The 17869-nt window shown below is 44.9% G+C and overlaps 2 protein-coding genes across 6 annotated transcripts in view; one reads left to right on the top strand and one right to left on the bottom strand.

The window, feature by feature from the left end:
* LOC135551867 (gasdermin-E-like) overlaps positions 1-9620 on the top strand; it is a 27565-nt gene extending 17945 nt beyond the window's left edge. The window contains exons 9-10 of one of the 2 annotated variants that reach the window (XM_064983139.1): positions 6878-6948; positions 7522-9620. In XM_064983139.1, coding sequence (XP_064839211.1) covers positions 6878-6948; positions 7522-7692 — 242 coding nt within the window. In that variant the 3' untranslated portion in view covers positions 7693-9620. Of the gene's footprint in view, positions 1-6877; positions 6949-7467 lie in introns of both variants that reach the window. The other variant, XM_064983138.1, reaches the window with a different exon arrangement.
* A 461-nt stretch (positions 9621-10081) lies between these two features.
* Positions 10082-17869, bottom strand: part of LOC135551865 (protein PALS2-like) — a 73931-nt gene continuing 66143 nt past the window's right edge. For all 4 annotated transcript variants that reach the window (XM_064983134.1, XM_064983137.1, XM_064983135.1 and 1 more), the window contains 8 exons: positions 17572-17799; positions 14559-14690; positions 13298-13394; positions 12887-12955; positions 12512-12673; positions 12044-12246; positions 11746-11874; positions 10082-11513 (listed from right to left, as the gene is read on the bottom strand). In XM_064983134.1, coding sequence (XP_064839206.1) covers positions 11337-11513; positions 11746-11874; positions 12044-12246; positions 12512-12673; positions 12887-12955; positions 13298-13394; positions 14559-14690; positions 17572-17799 — 1197 coding nt within the window. In that variant the 3' untranslated portion in view covers positions 10082-11336. The remainder of the gene's footprint in view (positions 11514-11745; positions 11875-12043; positions 12247-12511; positions 12674-12886; positions 12956-13297; positions 13395-14558; positions 14691-17571; positions 17800-17869) is intronic.

The raw sequence follows: 17869 nt of genomic DNA, 5'->3' as shown, positions 1-17869 counted from the left end.
TTAGCGGCCCTCACAGTCTGCGCCCTATTACGGCAAAGTGCCGACCTGACCCCCTTCCAGGTGCGCTCGCAACGCTGGACAAAAGCCTGAGCGGAGGGGACGCAGGACTCGGCGAGCTGAGATGAGAACAGCGGAGGCTGGTACCCGAGGCTACTCTGAAAAGGAGATAGACCGGTAGCAGACGAAGGAAGCGAGTTGTGGGCGTACTCTGCCCAGGGGAGCTGTTCTGACCAAGACGCAGGGTTACGAAAAGAAAGACTGCGTAAAATGCGACCAACAGTCTGATTGGCCCGTTCAGCTTGACCGTTAGACTGGGGATGAAAGCCGGACGAGAGACTGACGGAAGCCCCAATCAAACGGCAAAACTCCCTCCAAAATTGAGACGTGAACTGCGGGCCTCTGTCTGAAACGACGTCTGACGGAAGGCCATGAATTCGGAAAACATTCTCGATAATGATCTGAGCCGTCTCCTTAGCAGAAGGGAGCTTAGCGAGAGGAATGAAATGAGCGCCTTAGAGAATCTATCGACAACCGTAAGAATAACTGTCTTCCCGCTGATGAAGGCAGTCCGGTGATAAAATCTAAAGCGATGTGAGACCACGGTCGAGAGGGAATGGGAAGCGGTCTGAGACGGCCGGCAGGAGGAGAGTTCCCAGATTTAGTCTGCGCGCAGACCGAACAAGCAGCGACAAATCGACGCGCGTCACGTTCCCGAGTGGGCCACCAGAAACGCTGGCGAATGGAAGCGAGCGTACCCCGAACGCCGGGGTGGCCGGCTAACTTGGCAGAGTGGGCCCACTGAAGAACGGCCGGACGAGTAGGAACGGGAACGAACAGAAGGTTCCTAGGACAAGCTCGCGGCGACGGAGTGTGAGCGAGTGCTTGCTTTACCTGCCTCTCAATTCCCCAGACAGTCAACCCGACAACACGCCCCTCAGGGAGAATCCCCTCGGGGTCGGTGGAGACCTCAGAAGAACTGAAGAGACGAGATAAAGCATCAGGTTTGGTGTTTTTGAGCCCGGACGATAAGAAATAACAAACTCGAAACGAGCGAAAAACAGAGCCCAACGAGCCTGACGCGCATTAAGTCGTTTGGCTGAACGGATGTACTCAAGGTTCCTATGGTCAGTCCAAACGACAAAAGGAACGGTCGCCCCCTCCAACCACTGTCGCCATTCGCCTAGGGCTAAGCGGATGGCGAGCAGTTCGCGATTACCAACATCATAATTACGTTCTGACGGCGATAAGCGATGAGAGAAAAACGCGCAAGGATGGACCTTGCCGTCAGAGAGGGAGCGCTGAGAAAGAATGGCTCCCACGCCCACCTCTGACGCGTCAACCTCAACAACAAACTGTCTAGAGATGTCAGGTGTAACAAGAATAGGTGCGGATGTAAAACGATTCTTAAGAAGATCAAAAGCTCCCTGGGCGGAAACGGACCACTTAAAGCACGTCTTAACAGAAGTAAGGGCTGTGAGGGGAGCTGCCACCTGACCGAAATTACGGATGAAACGACGATAGAAATTCGCGAAGCCAAGAAAGCGCTGCAGCTCGACGCGTGACTTAGGAACGGGCCAATCAATGACAGCCTGGACCTTAGCGGGATCCATCTTAATGCCCTCAGCGGAAATAAAGGAACCGAGAAAGGGACAGAGGCGGCATGAAAAGTGCACTTCTCAGCCTTCACATAAAGACAGTTCTCCAAAAGGCGCTGGAGGACGCGTCGCACGTGCTGAACATGAATCGGGAGAGACGGTGAAAAAATCAGGATATCGTCCATGTAAACAAAAACAAAAATGTTCAGCATGTCTCTCAGGACGTCGTTAACTAGTGCCTGAAAGACAGCTGGAGCGTTAACGAGGCCGAAAGGAAGAACCCGGTATTCAAAGTGCCCTAACGGAGTGTTAAACGCCGTCTTCCACTCGTCCCCCTCCCTGATGCGCACGAGATGGTAGGCGTTACGAAGGTCCAATTTGGTGAAAAACCTGGCTCCCTGCAGGATCTCGAAGGCTGAAGACATAAGAGGAAGCGGATAACGATTCTTAACTGTTATGTCATTCAGCCCTCGATAATCCACGCATGGGCGCAGGGACCCGTCCTTCTTCTGAACAAAAAAAAAACCCCGCTCCGGCGGGAGAGGAGGAGGAGACTATGGTACCGGCGTCGAGCGATACAGACAAATAATCCTCGAGAGCCTTACGTTCGGGAGCCGACAGAGAGTATAATCTACCCCGGGGGGAGTAGTTCCCGGAAGGAGATCAATACTACAGTCATACGACCGGTGTGGAGGGAGAGAAGTGGCCTTGGAACGACTGAACACCGTGCGCAGATCGTGATACTCCTCCGGCACCCCTGTCAAATCACCAGGCTCCTCCTGTGAAGAAGAGACAGAGGAAACAGGAGGGATAGCAGACATTAAACAGGTCACATGACAAGAAACATTCCAGGATAGGATAGTATTACTAGACCAATTAATAGAAGGGTTATGGCGCACTAGCCAGGGATGACCCAAAACAACAGGTGTAAAAGGTGAACGAAAAATTAAAAAAGAAATGGTTTCGCTATGATTACCAGAGACAGTGAGGGTTAAAGGCAGCGTCTCACGCTGAATCTTGGGGAGAGAACTACCATCTAAAGCGAACAAGGCCGTGGGCTCCCTAACTGTCTGAGAGGAATGTCATGTTCCCGAGCCCAGGTCTCGTCCATAAAACAGCCCTCCGCCCCAGAGTCTATCAAGGCACTGCAGGAAGCAGATGAACCGGGCCAGCGGAGATGGACCGGAAAGGTAGTGCAGGATCTTGAAGGAGAGACCTGAGTAGTTGCGCTCACCAGTAGCCCTCCTCTTACTGATGAGCTCTGGCTTTTACTGGGCATGAGGTGACAAAATGACCAGCGGAGCCGCAGTAGAGACAGAGGCGGTTGGTGATTCTCCGTTCCTTCTCCTTGGCCGAGATGCGGATACCCCCAGCTGCATAGGCTCAGCATCCGAGCCGACGGAGGAGGGTGGCAGTGATGCGGCAGGTGGCAGTGATGTGGAGAGGGGAGCAACGGAGAACGCGAACTCCTTTCCACGAGCTCGGCGACGAAGATCAAACCGTCGCTCTATGCGAATAGCGAGAGCTATTAAGGAGTCCAGACTGGAAGGAACCTCCCGGGAGAGGATCTCATCCTTAACCTCGGCGAGGAGACCCTCCAGAAAACGAGCGAGCAAAGCCGGCTCGTTCCAGTCACTAGAGGCAGCGAGAGTGCGAAACTCAATAGAATAATCCGTTATGGATCGATTCCCCTGACATAGGGAAGACAGGGCCCTGGAAGCCTCCTCCCCAAAAACAGAACGGTCAAAAACCCGTATCATCTCCTCCTTAAAGTCCTGATACTGGTTAATACACTCAGCCCTCGCCTCCCAGATTGCCGTGCCCCACTCACGCGCCCGTCCGGTAAGGAGAGAAATTACGTAGGCGATGCGGGCTGTGCTCCTGGAGTAAGTGTTGGGCTGGAGAGAGAACACCACATCACACTGAGTGAGGAATGAGCGGCACTCAGTGGGCTCCCCAGAGTAACACGGCGGGTTGTTGATCCTGGGCTCCGGAGACTCGGAAACCCTGGAAGTGGGCGGTGGATCGAGGTGGAGTTGGTGAACCTGTCTTGTGAGGTCGGAGACTTGGACGGCCAGGGTCTCAACGGCATGTCGAGCAGCAGACAATTCCTCCTCGTGTCTGCCTAGCATCGCTCCCTGGATCTCGACGGCGGAGTGAAAAGGGTCCGGAGCCGCTGGGTCCATTCTTGGTCAGATTCTTCTGTTATGTACTTGAGTGAAGACCCAAAAGCGGTTTTAACAGAAAACAGAGTTCTTTTAATGAAAAAACAGGAACGGCATAGATCCTCCTCCGACGTTGACAATAGAACAAAAGAACGTAGTAGAGTGCAGGATGCACCTGCCAGGCAGACTCCGACAGGATAGGACAAGGTGGAAGCAAACGAGACGATAGCTTGCTTCTGGCATGAAAAACACAAACAAGAATCTGACACCGAAAGTAGCAGGAACAGAGAGAGAAATAGAGACCTAATCAGAGGGGAAAGAGAGAGCAGGTGGGGAAAGGGTGAATGAGCTAGTTAGGGGAGATGTGGAACAGCTGAAGAAGGAGAGACAGAGAAGGTAACCTAATAAGACCAGCAGAGAGAGACAGAGTGAAGAGAAAGGACAGGAACAGACATAATAAGACATGACACATGATCACTCTGGATGAACTGCAGAGATCTACAGCTGAGGTGGGAGACTCTGTCCATAGGACAACAATCAGTCGTATATTGCACAAATCTGGCATTTATGGAAGAGTGGCAAGAAGAAAGCCATTTCTTAAAGATATCCATAAAAAGTGTTGTTTAAAGTTTGCCACAAGCGACCTGGGAGACACACCAAACATGTGGAAGAAGGTGCTCTGGTCAGATGAAACCAAAATTGAACTTTTTGGCAACAATACAAAACGTTATGTTTGGCGTAAAAGCAACACAGCTCATCACCCTGAACACACCACCCCCACTGTCAAACATGGTGGTGGCAGCATCATGGTTTGGGCCTGCTTTTCTTCAGCAGGGACAGGGAAGATGGTTAAAATTGATGGGAAGATGGATGGAGCCAAATACAGGACCATTCTGGAAGAAAACCTGATGGAGTCTGCAAAAGACCTGAGACTGGGACGAAGATTTGTCTTCCAACAAGACAATGATCCAAAACATAAAGCAAAATCTACAATGGAATGGTTCAAAAATTAACATATCCAGGTGTTAGAATGGCCAAGTCAAAGTCCAGACCTGAATCCAATCGAGAATCTATGGAAAGAACTGAAAACTGCTGTTCACAAATGCTCTCCATCCAACCTCACTGAGCTCGAGCTGTTTTGCAAGGAGGAATGGGAAAAAATGTCAGTCTCTCGATGTGCAAAACTGATAGAGACATACCCCAAGCGACTTACAGCTGTCATCGCAGCAAAAGGTGGCGCTACAAAGTATTAACTTAAGGGGGCTGAATAATTTTGCACGCCCAATTTTTCAGTTTTTGATTTGTTAAAAAAGTTTGAAATATCTAATAAATGTCGTTCCACTTCATGATTGTGTCCCACTTGTTGTTGATTCTTCACAAAAAAATACAGTTTTATATCTTCATGTTTGGAGCCTGAAATGTGGCAAAAGGTCGCAAAGTTCAAGGGGGCCGAATACTTTCGCAAGGCACTGTATATATCTATATACAGTGGGGAGAACAAGTATTAGATAACCTACAAAATTCTCAGTGTTTCCTACTTACAAAGCATGTAGAGGTCTGTCACATTGTATGATTTTTAAGTAATTAATTTGCATTTTATTGCATGACATAAGTATTTGATACATCAGAAAAGCAGAACTTAATATTTGGTATAGAAACCTTTGTTTGCAATTACAGAGATCATACGTTTCCTGTAGTTCTTGACCAGGTTTGCACACACTGCAGCAGGGATTTTGGCCCACTCCTCCATAGAGACTTTCTCCAGATCCTTCAGGTTTCGGGGCTGTCGCTGGGCAAAACGGCCTTTCAGCTCCCTCCAAAGATTTTCTATTGGGTTCAGGTCTGGAGACTGGCTAGGCCACTCCAGGACCTTGAGATGTTTCTTACGGAGCCACTCCTTGGTTGCCCTGGCTGTGTGTTTCGGGTCATTGTCATGCTGGAAGACCCAGCCACGACCCATCTTCAATCCTCTTACTGAGGGAAGGAGGTTGTTAGCCAAGATCTCGCGATACATGGCCCCATCCATCCTCCCCTCAATACGGTGCAGTCGTCCTGTCCCCTTTGCAGAAAAGCATTCCCAAAGAATGATGTTTCCACCTCCATGCTTCACAGTTGGGATGGTGTTCTTGGGGTTCTACTCATCCTTCTTCTTCCTCCAAACACGGCGAGTGGAGGTTTGACCAAAAAGCTCTATTTTTGTCTCATCAGACCACATTACTTTCTCCCATTCCTCCTCTGGATCATCCAGATGGACATTGGCAAACTTCAGATGGGCCTGGACATATGCTGGCTTGAGCAGGGGGACCTTGCGTGCGCTGCAGGATTTTAATCCATGGTGGCGTAGTGTGTTACGAATGGTTTTCTTTGAGACTGTGGTCCCAGCTCTCTTCAGGTCATTGACCAGGTCCTGCCATGTAGTTCTGGGCTGATCCCTCACCATCCTCATGATCATTGATGCCCCACAAGGTGAGATCTTGCATGGAGCCTCAGACCGAGGGTGATTGACCGTCATCTTGAACTTCTTCCATTTTCTAATAATTGCGCCATCAGTTGTTGCCTTCTCACCAAGCTGCTTGCCTATTGTCCTGTAGCCCATCCCAGCCTTGTGCAGGTCTACAATTGTATCCCTGATGTCCTTACACAGCTCTCTGGTCTTGGCCATTGTGGAGAGGTTGGAGTCTGTTTGATTGAGTGTGTGGACAGGTGTCTTTTATACAGGTAACAAGTTCAAACAGGTGCAGTTAATACAGGTAATGAGTGGAGAACAGGAGGGCTTCTTAAAGAAAAACTAACAGGTCTGTGAGAGCCGGAATTCTTACTGTTTGGTAGGTGATCAAATACTTATGTCATGCAATAAAATGCAAATGATTTACTTAAAAATCATACATTGTGATTTTCTGGATTTTTGTTTTAGATTCCATCTCTCACAGTTGAAGTGTACCTATGATAAAAATTACAGACCTCTACATGTTTTGTAAGTAGGAAAACCTGCAAAATCGGCAGTGTATCAAATACTTGTTCTCCCCACTGTGTGTATATATATATATATATATATATATATATATGTGTATGTGTGTATGTTGCATTCTCTAAACCCTGTGTTTGGTGTTTCTGTAGCGTTGCCTGATGCTACTCTGACTCTGCTGGGAGAATCTAGCCCTGATGTCCTGGAAGCCCTCAATACTCTGGTCAGTCTGATTCAATTCACTATATGATCCACCCGTCACTATACATGACTCACCATTCACTACTGAAACCCTCAACACTCGGATCAGTCTGATTCAATTCACTATATGATCCACCCGTCACTATACATGACTCACCATTCACTACTGAAACCCTCAACACTCGGATCAGTCTGATTCAATTCACTATAAAATTCCCGAGTCACTTCATATGATTTTACAATTCACGACTCCTGATTCATATCAACTAAACCACTCCATCACAAATAAAATACTTTGATACGAATACTCTGATCCAATATTAGTTCATAACTGTGTTATACAGACAGTAGTCAGGATGAATTATACTGTAGACTGATCCAATATTAGTTAATAACTATGTTATACCCAGGCAATAGTCAGGATGAATTATACTGTAGACTGATCCAATATTAGTTAATAACTATGTTATACCCAGACAATAGTCAGGATGAATTATACTGTAGACTTTGCTCTGTACCTTACTTGTTGTTTGTCCCACAGCTAAAGGTAAATGGTCAGTCCCTCCCCTTTGAGTCACTGCCCCTCCCCTTGCAGGAAGAGGGGGCATTCCATTGGGCAGAGCAGCTCCTCCTCTCCTCCAATGTGATGCTGCGGAGAGAGACTGACAGGCTGTGGGCAGAGACTGGAAAAAAGCCAGGAGTGTTTCCATTGGTCATGTGCATCGCTGTGCAAGGACTTACATCTCTGTACACTGGGAAGGGGTAGGATGTGTGTGCATGGATCAGTATGTTTCAAATATTACATTTTGTGTGAAACTCCAGTGTTTCACCTGTGTGCTTTCCAAATATGCACTCAATGAATTCTGTATTTTTGGTGGCACTAACATTTTTTTTTTTACAAACTAATTCTTAATGTAACTGTTTGAATTTGAAAAGCTGTAAAATAATCCACTCCAGAATATGAAGTAAGACTTGTGTTTGATAAACACTTTTCAAAAGCTGGACAAGCAGACTTCACCTTACTGTGTTTGGAAAGAAACGCCTCAATCTCAATACACTAAAATGTTGCTCTGACACCCTAGTATTTCACGAAACCTTTACATTCTTTCTGCATGCTCATACAGATAAAACGTGTATACAGAAGATTTTGTTATTTCAAAAGAGAAATGTACAGTATATGCTTATTTTAATATATAATGTTGCTTAAATGCCATTTTAAGCTATATGTAACCTACAGTACCAGTCAAATGTTGACACACCTACTCATTCAAGGGTTTTTCTTTATTTGTATATTTTCTACATTGTATAATAATAGTGAAGACATCAAAACAATTAAATAACACATATAGAATCATGTAGTAACCAAAAAAGTGTTAAATTAATTCTTCAGAGTAGTCACCCTTTGCCTTGATGACAGCTTTGCACACTCTTGGCATTCTCTCAACCAGCTTCACCTGGAATGATTTTCCAACAGTCTTGAAGGAGTTCCCACATATTCTGAGCACTTGTTGGCTGCTTTTCTTTCACTCTGCGGTCCAACTCATTCCAAACCATCTCAATTGGGTTGAGGTTGAGTGATTGTGGAGGCCAGGTCATCTGATGCAGCACTCCATCATTCTCCTTCTTGTTCAAATAGCCCTTAAACAGCCTGGAGGAGTGTTGTTTCATTGTCCTGTTGGAAAACAAATGATAGTCCCACTAAGCGCTAACCAGATGGAATGGTGTATCGCTGCAGAATGCTGTGGTAGCCATGCTGGTTGTGTGCTTTGAATTCTAAATAATCACTGACAGTGTCACCAGCAAAGCAACATCACACCTCCTCCTCCATGTTTCACGGTGGGAACCACACATGCGGAGATCATCCATTCACCTACTCTGCATCTCAAAATGAAATGGCGGTTGGAACCAAAAATATCAAATATCAAAGGACAGATTTCCACCAGTCTAATGTCCATTGCTCGTGTTTCTTGGCCCAAGCAAGTCTCTTCTTCTTTTTGGTGGACTTCAGTAGTGGTTTCTTTGTAGCAATTCGACCATGAAGGCCTGATTCACACAGTCTCCTCTGAACAGTTGATGTTGAGATGTGTCTGTTACTTGAACTCTGTGAAGCATTTATTTGGGCTGCAATTTGAGGTGCAGTTAACTCTAATGAACGTATCCTCTGCAGTAGAGGTGACTCTTCCTTTCCTGTGGTGGTCCTCATGAGAGACAGTTTCATCATAGCACTTGCTGGTTTTTGCCACTGCACTTGAAACTTTCAGTTCTTGACATTTTCCAGATTGACTGACCATGTCTTAAAGTAATGATGGACTGTTATTTATCTTTGCTTATTTGAGATGTTCCTGCCATAATATGGACTTGGGTCTTTTACCAAATAGAGGTATCTTCTGTATGCCAACCCTACCTTGTCATAACACAACTGATTGGCTCAAACGCAATAAGGAAAGACATTCCACAAATGAACTTTTAACAAGGCACACGTGTTAATTGAAATTCATTCCAGGTGACTACCTCATGAAGCTGTTGGAGAGAATGCCAAGAGTGTGCTAAGCTGTCATCAAGGCAAAGGGTGGCTACTTTGAAGAATCTCAAAATAAAATGTATTTTTTGATTTGTTTAACACTTTTTTGATTACTACATGATTCCATATGTGTTATTTCATAGTGTTGATGTCTTCACTATTAGTCTACAATGTAGAAATAATAAAGAAAAACCTTTGACTGGTAATGTATATAAAACAAAATGTTTATTCAGTTTATGAACATACCACTCACTATCTACAGACAAGATATTCTATAACTCGTTTTGAGATTATGGACTCATCCCAGTTGCTGGTACTGTTAGATCTAGTGGTATGGCTTAGTCAGAATGTGTATGTATGTAGATGTATTACCTCTGTAAAACATCAAGTCATAGCATATTGCTATTTGTTAGATTATCATGCTTTTCAGGAGAATATCAATATGGTGCATTCTGCAATTTCACAATTCTACATAGTTGCAATGCTGCCACAAAACTATGCATTCTGTGTTTTTAATAAAATATACTGTATATTTATGAACCATCCAATGTCTCTGAATGGCTTTAAACATTACTGCATTAAATATAAACTAAACATAACCATTACCTAAACAAAAAAAGGACAACTTTCCAGCCGAATTTCAGTTAATTTATTGTAACAATGTATTGCTATTAGAGATGTCTGTTATTGGTCACCAGTTGGGAAATCCTTCAGAGTGACCACATGAAACAGAATGTAGTATTTAGGTTACAGTGCAGGAGGGTTTTGGAGATGTGATACTGGAGGAGAGGACCGTGGGATAGCAACAGATTAAAAAGCAACAATAAGCACCTTACATACAGATTAGGGTAGATGGTGAGTGGTATTCTGATGGTCATGCTGTCGACACAACACAGACAGAACGCTTCAAAACAGGATGTAGTATTTGTTCAATATTCGAAAAAACAACAACTCAAAGCAAAGGATCATGTGAGACAAAAATGTCACTTAGCTAAAAAGATCACCGTAGCAACGAAAGACAGTGAATCCTACGGTACTAAAATAAAAGTACAGACAACTCAAAGAAAGACATGAATGAAACACAGACACAGTGTTTTGATCCTGATATTCAATACTACAATGTAAAGTGTAAAGCTTTTTCCCTTCATTCTCTCTGTGGGATGTGTGAGGGTTAGATATTCAGACAATAAGTCCATTTTTTCTTAAGTCATAATTCTAAAGAGATAAACACAAACCAATCAAGGGGTGGCCAACTACAGTACATACTACAGGGCACTGTAGGGGATTTTCTTTGGAGTGGGGTGGGAGGTCCTACGACAATCACAAGGCTGGGCTTCACAGGATTTGGACTGAGACACGGTAGTTGTCATGGCAACAACGAGCGCTGTAAACAGGTTTCCTTGGCAACACTGCTCATAGTTCTGGAATATTCCATAGTGTCGTTCTTGAACTTCGTTCTTGAACTGTGTTGATATAACAATAATGAAAACTCTTTCAAAGCAGTCCTCGGAGAAAAAAACAAACATCATTAGTTCTCAGAGGAACAACTACAAAAAAACAAACAAACATAACAACAACAAATAAATATGGCCGTGATGTTTGGCCTTTTTATTTTTTTCATGTTTCTGAATTCCACGTTGGTATGAATAGAAAGATATTTCGTAAAAAGTTACAAATATTAAAATAAATAAGAACTATTTGCCTTTGAGTTTCGAGTAGAAAAAAATGTGCATTGTGTGCAGGAGGAAGGGAGAGGGACGAGGCGGTTGGTTTGGGTTTTCCCCGTCAAAGTCCCTCACATGACGAACACCCTTCCTCCTTTCCTTTCCCCTGTCTCTGTGGTCGAACACATACACGGTCAAGTTGACCGGTCAGTGTCCGGTTGGGGTTCAGTAGACCCAGTTGACGGGGACCCACTGTGGTTCGGAGCAGAGTTTGTTGACGGCAGCCTGTAGCGTTTGGAAGGCGCGGTCCAGGTTGTCGTTGGTGATGGCGAGGTCAAAGTAGTGGTTGTAGGTCCTCTGGATACGAGCACTCTCATCAACAGTCTTCCTCAAATCCACATCCTGACAGGGACAGAGACAGAGGGTGAGTGTGTGTGTCTCTCGGTTTGTGCATTTTCCTGAGAAGCAGTGGCTAACAAGCACAGTACACTATGTGAGTGTTGTGTGTTTTAGCGAGAAAAAAAAACTACAGAACGCCCTAAAATCACATAACAATGGAAGGATACCAGAAAGCAACGTGAAAATACACCGGGATTAAGCGGCTCAGTGTCTATGCCCAGGAAAAGGTCCTGACCGTGAGTTGTTTGGTGGTGATTCCAGCGTCCACCGTAGCTTTGTGCATGGCCTTGAGCGTCTCAAACTCTGGTGCTGCGATGAACACCACATACGGCATGAACTCTGCAGTCTTTAGTACCTTCAGAGCCTACTGTCCAGACAGAGAGAGGGTCAGTGAACCAGCTAGAGATGACAAACACAGACAGACAGAAACAGACAGACCATGTAGAGTATCTCATACCGGGATTCTACCCTGTTCTTTTTTTGTTGTGCTTTTTAAATGCACTTGAAATAGTTTTATTTGATTTGATTGTGACCTGTGGGTTGACGTCCAGGATACAGGTGCGCCCCGTGTCCACCACCTCGTGGATGGAGTCCATCTTGGTTCCGTAGAGGTTCCCGTCGTACTCGCCGTGCTCTAGGTAGCCGCCCGCCTTCACGTCCGCCTCCATCTCCGTCCGCGTCACAAACCGGTACGACTTACCGTCCAGCTCATCGTCACGGGGACGCCGGGAGGTGACTGAGGGAGGAGCGGGAGGAGAGACAAGAAGAGATAAGGGGTTAGAGAGAAGAGAAGGGGATGTGGGAGAGAGATGGAGAAAGAATGAACAGAAATATAAGAAGAACAGTGGAGCAAATGGGAAGATCAAGAGACAAGCTGACTTAAAGCAGCCAAATGAAACGTACTCCAAGGGGTTCTGTCTGTTCAGACAGTGGTCCATTAGGTTCTGGATGGGGGTTCTAAAATAGAAATAGAATTAGAACGGTATGGGTTCTAGACTCACAGGGGATGGTGGTTCCGAAGCATGTTGGGTTAAGGACCACCAGTCGGTTCTTGAGGCTGCGTCGGCCCACCCCCTGGGCTCCAATCAGAACTAGAGTCTTCCTCTGGAATGGGGGCATCTTGGCCACCTCCTCATAGATTTGCAGCTCGTGCCTATCAAACTCTGCTCTCAGCCAATCACAGAGAGGGACACACAAGAGTAAGCCAATCACAGAGGAGAATGTAGTGTTGTCAGTCAATAAAACAAGGGAATGGGGATGTAAAATGCTGGGTAGTAAATGGGGGAACTACACAGTCAGGAAGCCCCAGCACAAAACCAATTAGAAGAATGAGCCATAACAGAATCAGCCAATGAGAGACGAGTATGAATGCTCACCTGCATTCCTGGCTGTTAGGTACATCATCTTTTTCTTCTTCTTTCCAGTTATCGTACCACACAGGATCCCTGTTGCATACACACACACACACACACATATTCACATATCAATACAGGTGCAAGCGTCTTCCCTGTCTGTCTTCTGCATCCGAAGGCCAGAAGGGGGCACCATAACCCATTCTATGGAGCGCTACTGAGTAATTATCTCATGACCTCATTGCCCTCAGCCTGGCAGGCAAGGCGGCCTCACAGTGGCAGACCAACTAAACAATTCAAAATAAGTGCTCTCCACTGATTCAAATCCAAGCAGTCACTGGCTACATTATGTAAAAGGTCCACTCAAAGTTGCCAGTCAGCTCAGTTTAGCTCATCTAGCTGAAAATGGAGCTATGAGGCAAAGTCAAGCCGTACCTGAGCCATCAAAATCTCTTGGGACGAAGGCTTTCCTCTTCTCCTCCAGGAACTGACTGGGGATCAGTCCAGTGGCTCCACCAACCACATGACACGCCTATCACAGGAGAGCACACCAGACATTAGAAAAACTGTCTTACTCAATCAGTAGAAACCAGTAAACAACCAGTAGAAAACCAGTAGAGACCAGTAGAAACCAGTAGAAGTTACAAACCAATATAAAACCAGTAGACATCAGTAGAAGGTTACAAACCAATATAAAACCAGTAGAAATCAGTAGAAGTTACAAATCAATATAAAACCAGTAGAAGTTACAAACCAATAAAAAAACAGTAGAAATCAGTAGAAGTTACAAACCAATATAAAACCAGTAGAAACCAGTAGAAGGAACAAGCCAAAATAAAACAGTAGAAACCAGTAGAAGTTACAAACCAATATAAAACCAGTAGAAATCTGTAGAAGTTACAAACCAATATAAAACCAGTAGGGTAGCCTAGTGGTTAGAGCGTTGGACTAGTAACCGAAAGTTCGAATCCCCGAGCTGACAAGGTACAAATCTGTCGTTCTGCCCCTGAACAGGCAGTTAACCCACTGTTCCTAGGCCATCATTGAAAATACTGTAAGAATTTGTTCTTAACTGACTTGCCTAGTAAAATAAAGGTAAAATAAATAAACAATTAAAAGACGTTACAAACCAATATAAAACCAGCAGAGACCATAGAAACCAGTAGAAGTTACAAACCAATATTAAACCAGTAGAAACCAGTAGAAGTTACAAACCAATATAAAACCAGCAGATACTCATAGAAACCAGTAGAAGTTACAAACCAATATAAAACCAGTATAAGTTACAAACCAATATAAGACCAGTAGAAATCAGTAGACGTTACAAACCAATATAAAACCAGTAGAAGGTACAAGCCAAAATAAAACCAGTAGAAACCAGTAGAAGTTACAAACCAATATAAAACCAGCAGAGACCATAGAAACCAGTAGAAGTTACAAACCAATATAAAACCAGTAGATACCCATAGAAACCAGTAGAAGTTACAAACCAATATAAAACCAGTAGAAACCAGTAGAAGTTACAAACCAATATAAAACCAGTAGAAATTACAAACTAATATAAAACCAGCAGAGACCCATAGAAATCAATAGAAGTTACAAACCAATATAAAACCAGCAGAGACCCGTAGAAACCAGTAGAAACCAGTACAAAAAAAGATGTATTGTTGTTATTGAGGATCACCACCATCATCACCTGCCACCAGTTGGGGTCCTCCCTGTTGACGATCTGAAGGAGGTCCCCCTTCTTGAAGCCAATACCCGCCTCTCGGCAGGGGATCAGATGGTCATTTGCTGGATCGTAGTCAAAGTGGGGTTGCACGTACACCTGAGAAAAGGTTTGATGTTAATCAAAGGTGATTTGCCAACCAAACTATAACTATATACAGTCAATATAGTGCTTTTCTACACACAACAGCTAGGTAGATAAGGTTAGTGGAAGGATTAGTGTTTTACTACACACAACAGCTAGGTAGATAAGGTTAGTGGAAGGATTAGTGTTTTACTACACACAACAGCTAGGTAGATAAGGAATAGTAGAAGGATTAGTGTTTTACTACACACAACAGCTAGGTAGATAAGGATTAGTGTTTTACTACACACAACAGCTAGGTAGATAAGGAATAGTGTTTTACTACACATAACAGCTAGGTAGATAAGGAATAGTAGAAGGATTAGTGTTTTACTACACACAACAGCTAGGTAGATAAGGAATAGTGTTTTACTACACACAACAGCTAGGTAGATAAGGATTCGTGTTTTACTACTCACAACAGCTAGGTAGATAAGGTTAGTGGAAGGATTAGTGTTTTACTATACACAACAGCTAGGTAGATAAGGAATAGTAGAAGGATTAGTGTTTTACTACACACAACAGCTAGGTAGATAAGGAATAGTGTTTTACTACACACAACAGCTAGGTAGATAAGGATTAGTGTTTTACTACACACAACAGCTAGGTAGATAAGGTTAGTGGAAGGATTAGTGTTTTACTACACACAACAGCTAGGTAGATAAGGAATAGTAGAAGGATTAGTGTTTTACTACACACAACAGCTAGGTAGATAAGGTTAGTGGAAGGATTAGTGTTTTACTACACACAACAGCTAGGTAGATAAGGATTAGTGTTTTACTACACACAACCGCTAGATAGATAAGGTTAGTGGAAGGATTAGTGTTTTACTACACACAACAGCTAGGTAGATAAGGAATAGTAGAAGGATTAGTGTTTTACTACACACAACAGCTAGATAGATAAGGTTAGTGGAAGGATTAGTGTTTTACTACACACAACAGCTAGGTAGATAAGGATTAGTGTTTTACTACACACAACAGCTAGATAGATAAGGTTAGTGGAAGGATTAGTGTTTTACTACACACAACAGCTAGGTAGATAAGGAATAGTAGAAGGATTAGTGTTTTACTACACACAACAGCTAGGTAGATAAGGTTAGTGGAAGGATTAGTGTTTTACTACACACAACAGCTAGGTAGATAAGGAATAGTGGAAGGATTAGTGTTTTACTACACACAACAGCTAGGTAGATAAGGATTAGTGTTTTACTACACACAACAGCTAGGTAGATAAGGATTAGTGTTTTACTACACACAACAGCTAGGTAGATAAGGATTAGTGTTTTACTACACACAACAGCTAGGTAGATAAGGTTAGTGGAAGGATTAGTGTTTTACTACACACAACAGCTAGGTAGATAAGGTTAGTGGAACGATTAGTGTTTTACTACACACAACAGCTAGATAGATAAGGAATAGTGTTAGTGTTAGAGAAGTTTGGGTACAAAGCAGCACTAAGTGCATATTTATACTGCGCACACACACACACACACACACACACACACACACACACACACACACACACACACACACACACACACACACACACACACACACACACACACACACACACACACACACACACACACACACACACACACACACACACACACACACACACACACACACACTGCCAACAGAGGTGTTTGCCAGGAGAGGTGCGTGGTCTGGGCACTGTCAGCTTACACTGGCAGCCAGACAGAAACTTTCAAACACCATCCGGACTGGATGTGTGTGTGTGACATTTGAGATAGTGTGTGTGAGTATGTACAGTGTTGGCGTGTGTGTCTGTTGAGTAAGAGCATGCATGCATGTGTGTGTGCGTATGTGTCAGTAGGTGTGTGTGTCAGTTGGTGTCTGATTGTGTGTCAGTTGGTGTGTGTTTCAGTTGGTGTGTGTGTGTGTGTGTGTGCTTGTTTGCACTACTTGTAGAGCAGGTGTCGGGATAGATGTGAGTGTGTGTACAGCGCATATGTGTGTGTGAGCATGCATGCCAGAGTACAGTAGTTGTTTTATGTGTGTGTTTTTCTGTGTGTCTGGGTCTATGTGCATGCCGGCGTACGAGCGTGTGTGTGCCTGTACGTGTCTACATTTGTGTGTGTGTCTCCCTGGCCCAGATATCATGTGGAGGGTTATTAATAGGGCTCTCAGCCAGGGTTCAGATTCCAGAGCAGGGCATTCTGGGACAGCCCCAGGACTCACTTCACTACCAGTCCACCACCACCACCACCAAACATCTGCAGCTGTTACACAGCCAAACAGGAGCAGTCTGTGAGTGTGTGTGTCTGTGTGTGTCTGTGTGTGGACTTGCATGATTGTATCCATTCATGTGGCTGTTTAAGTGATGGAGTATGTGTGACGGGTGAGAAAGAAGGACGGAGAGAGAGAGGGAGAGGGAGAGAGAGCGATAGGGAGAGAGCGAAAGGGAGAGGGAGAGGGGGAGAGGAGGAGAGAGAGATGGGGATAGGGAGAGAGAGAGGGAGAGAGAGCGATAGGGAGAGGGAGAGGGGGGAGGAGGAGAGAGAGAGGGGATAAGGAGAGAGAGAGGGAGAGGGGGAGAGAGCGATAGGGAGAGGGAGAGAGCGATAGGGAGAGGGAGAGGGGGAGAGGAGGAGAGAGAGAGGGATAGGGAGAGAGAGAGGGATAGGGAGAGAGAGAGAGTAGAGGAAGAGAAAAAGAGGGAGAGAGAGAGCGAGAGAGAGAGAGGGAGAAGAGAGAAAGAGGGGGAGAGGGGGAGAGAGGGAGAGGGGGAGAAAGAGAGAGAGCATGAATGCTTGAGTGTGAGAGGGCACACGTGTACGTCCATGTGTGTGTCCCTGCATGTGCTGTGGTGGTATGAGCATGTGTGTGTGTACCTGTGGTGGGGCGGGTGCATCTCTATAACTAGGCAGTATCTTCAGAGTGATTCCTCCGCTGCAGTCCTTCAGCATCTCCTGCAGCTCAGTGGGGTTGTTCCCCACGTCCCGCCCATTCACTTCCTTTATGATGTCACCCACGTGCAGCAGACCCTGCCTGTCAATCATTCCTCCATGGAGGATCCTAGCGATGACCAGCTCCTCCTTCTCCACTCTGAACGTCACTCCCTGAGAGAGGGAAGGAGCAGATAGATGGTCAATGAAATCCTTGCAGAGATGCAGAAACGCACACACACAC

The sequence above is a fragment of the Oncorhynchus masou genome, chromosome 13 (assembly GCF_036934945.1).
Source record: "Oncorhynchus masou masou isolate Uvic2021 chromosome 13, UVic_Omas_1.1, whole genome shotgun sequence".
Lineage (NCBI taxonomy): Eukaryota > Metazoa > Chordata > Actinopteri > Salmoniformes > Salmonidae > Oncorhynchus > Oncorhynchus masou.
This window is presented reverse-complemented; position numbering and strand designations above follow the sequence as displayed.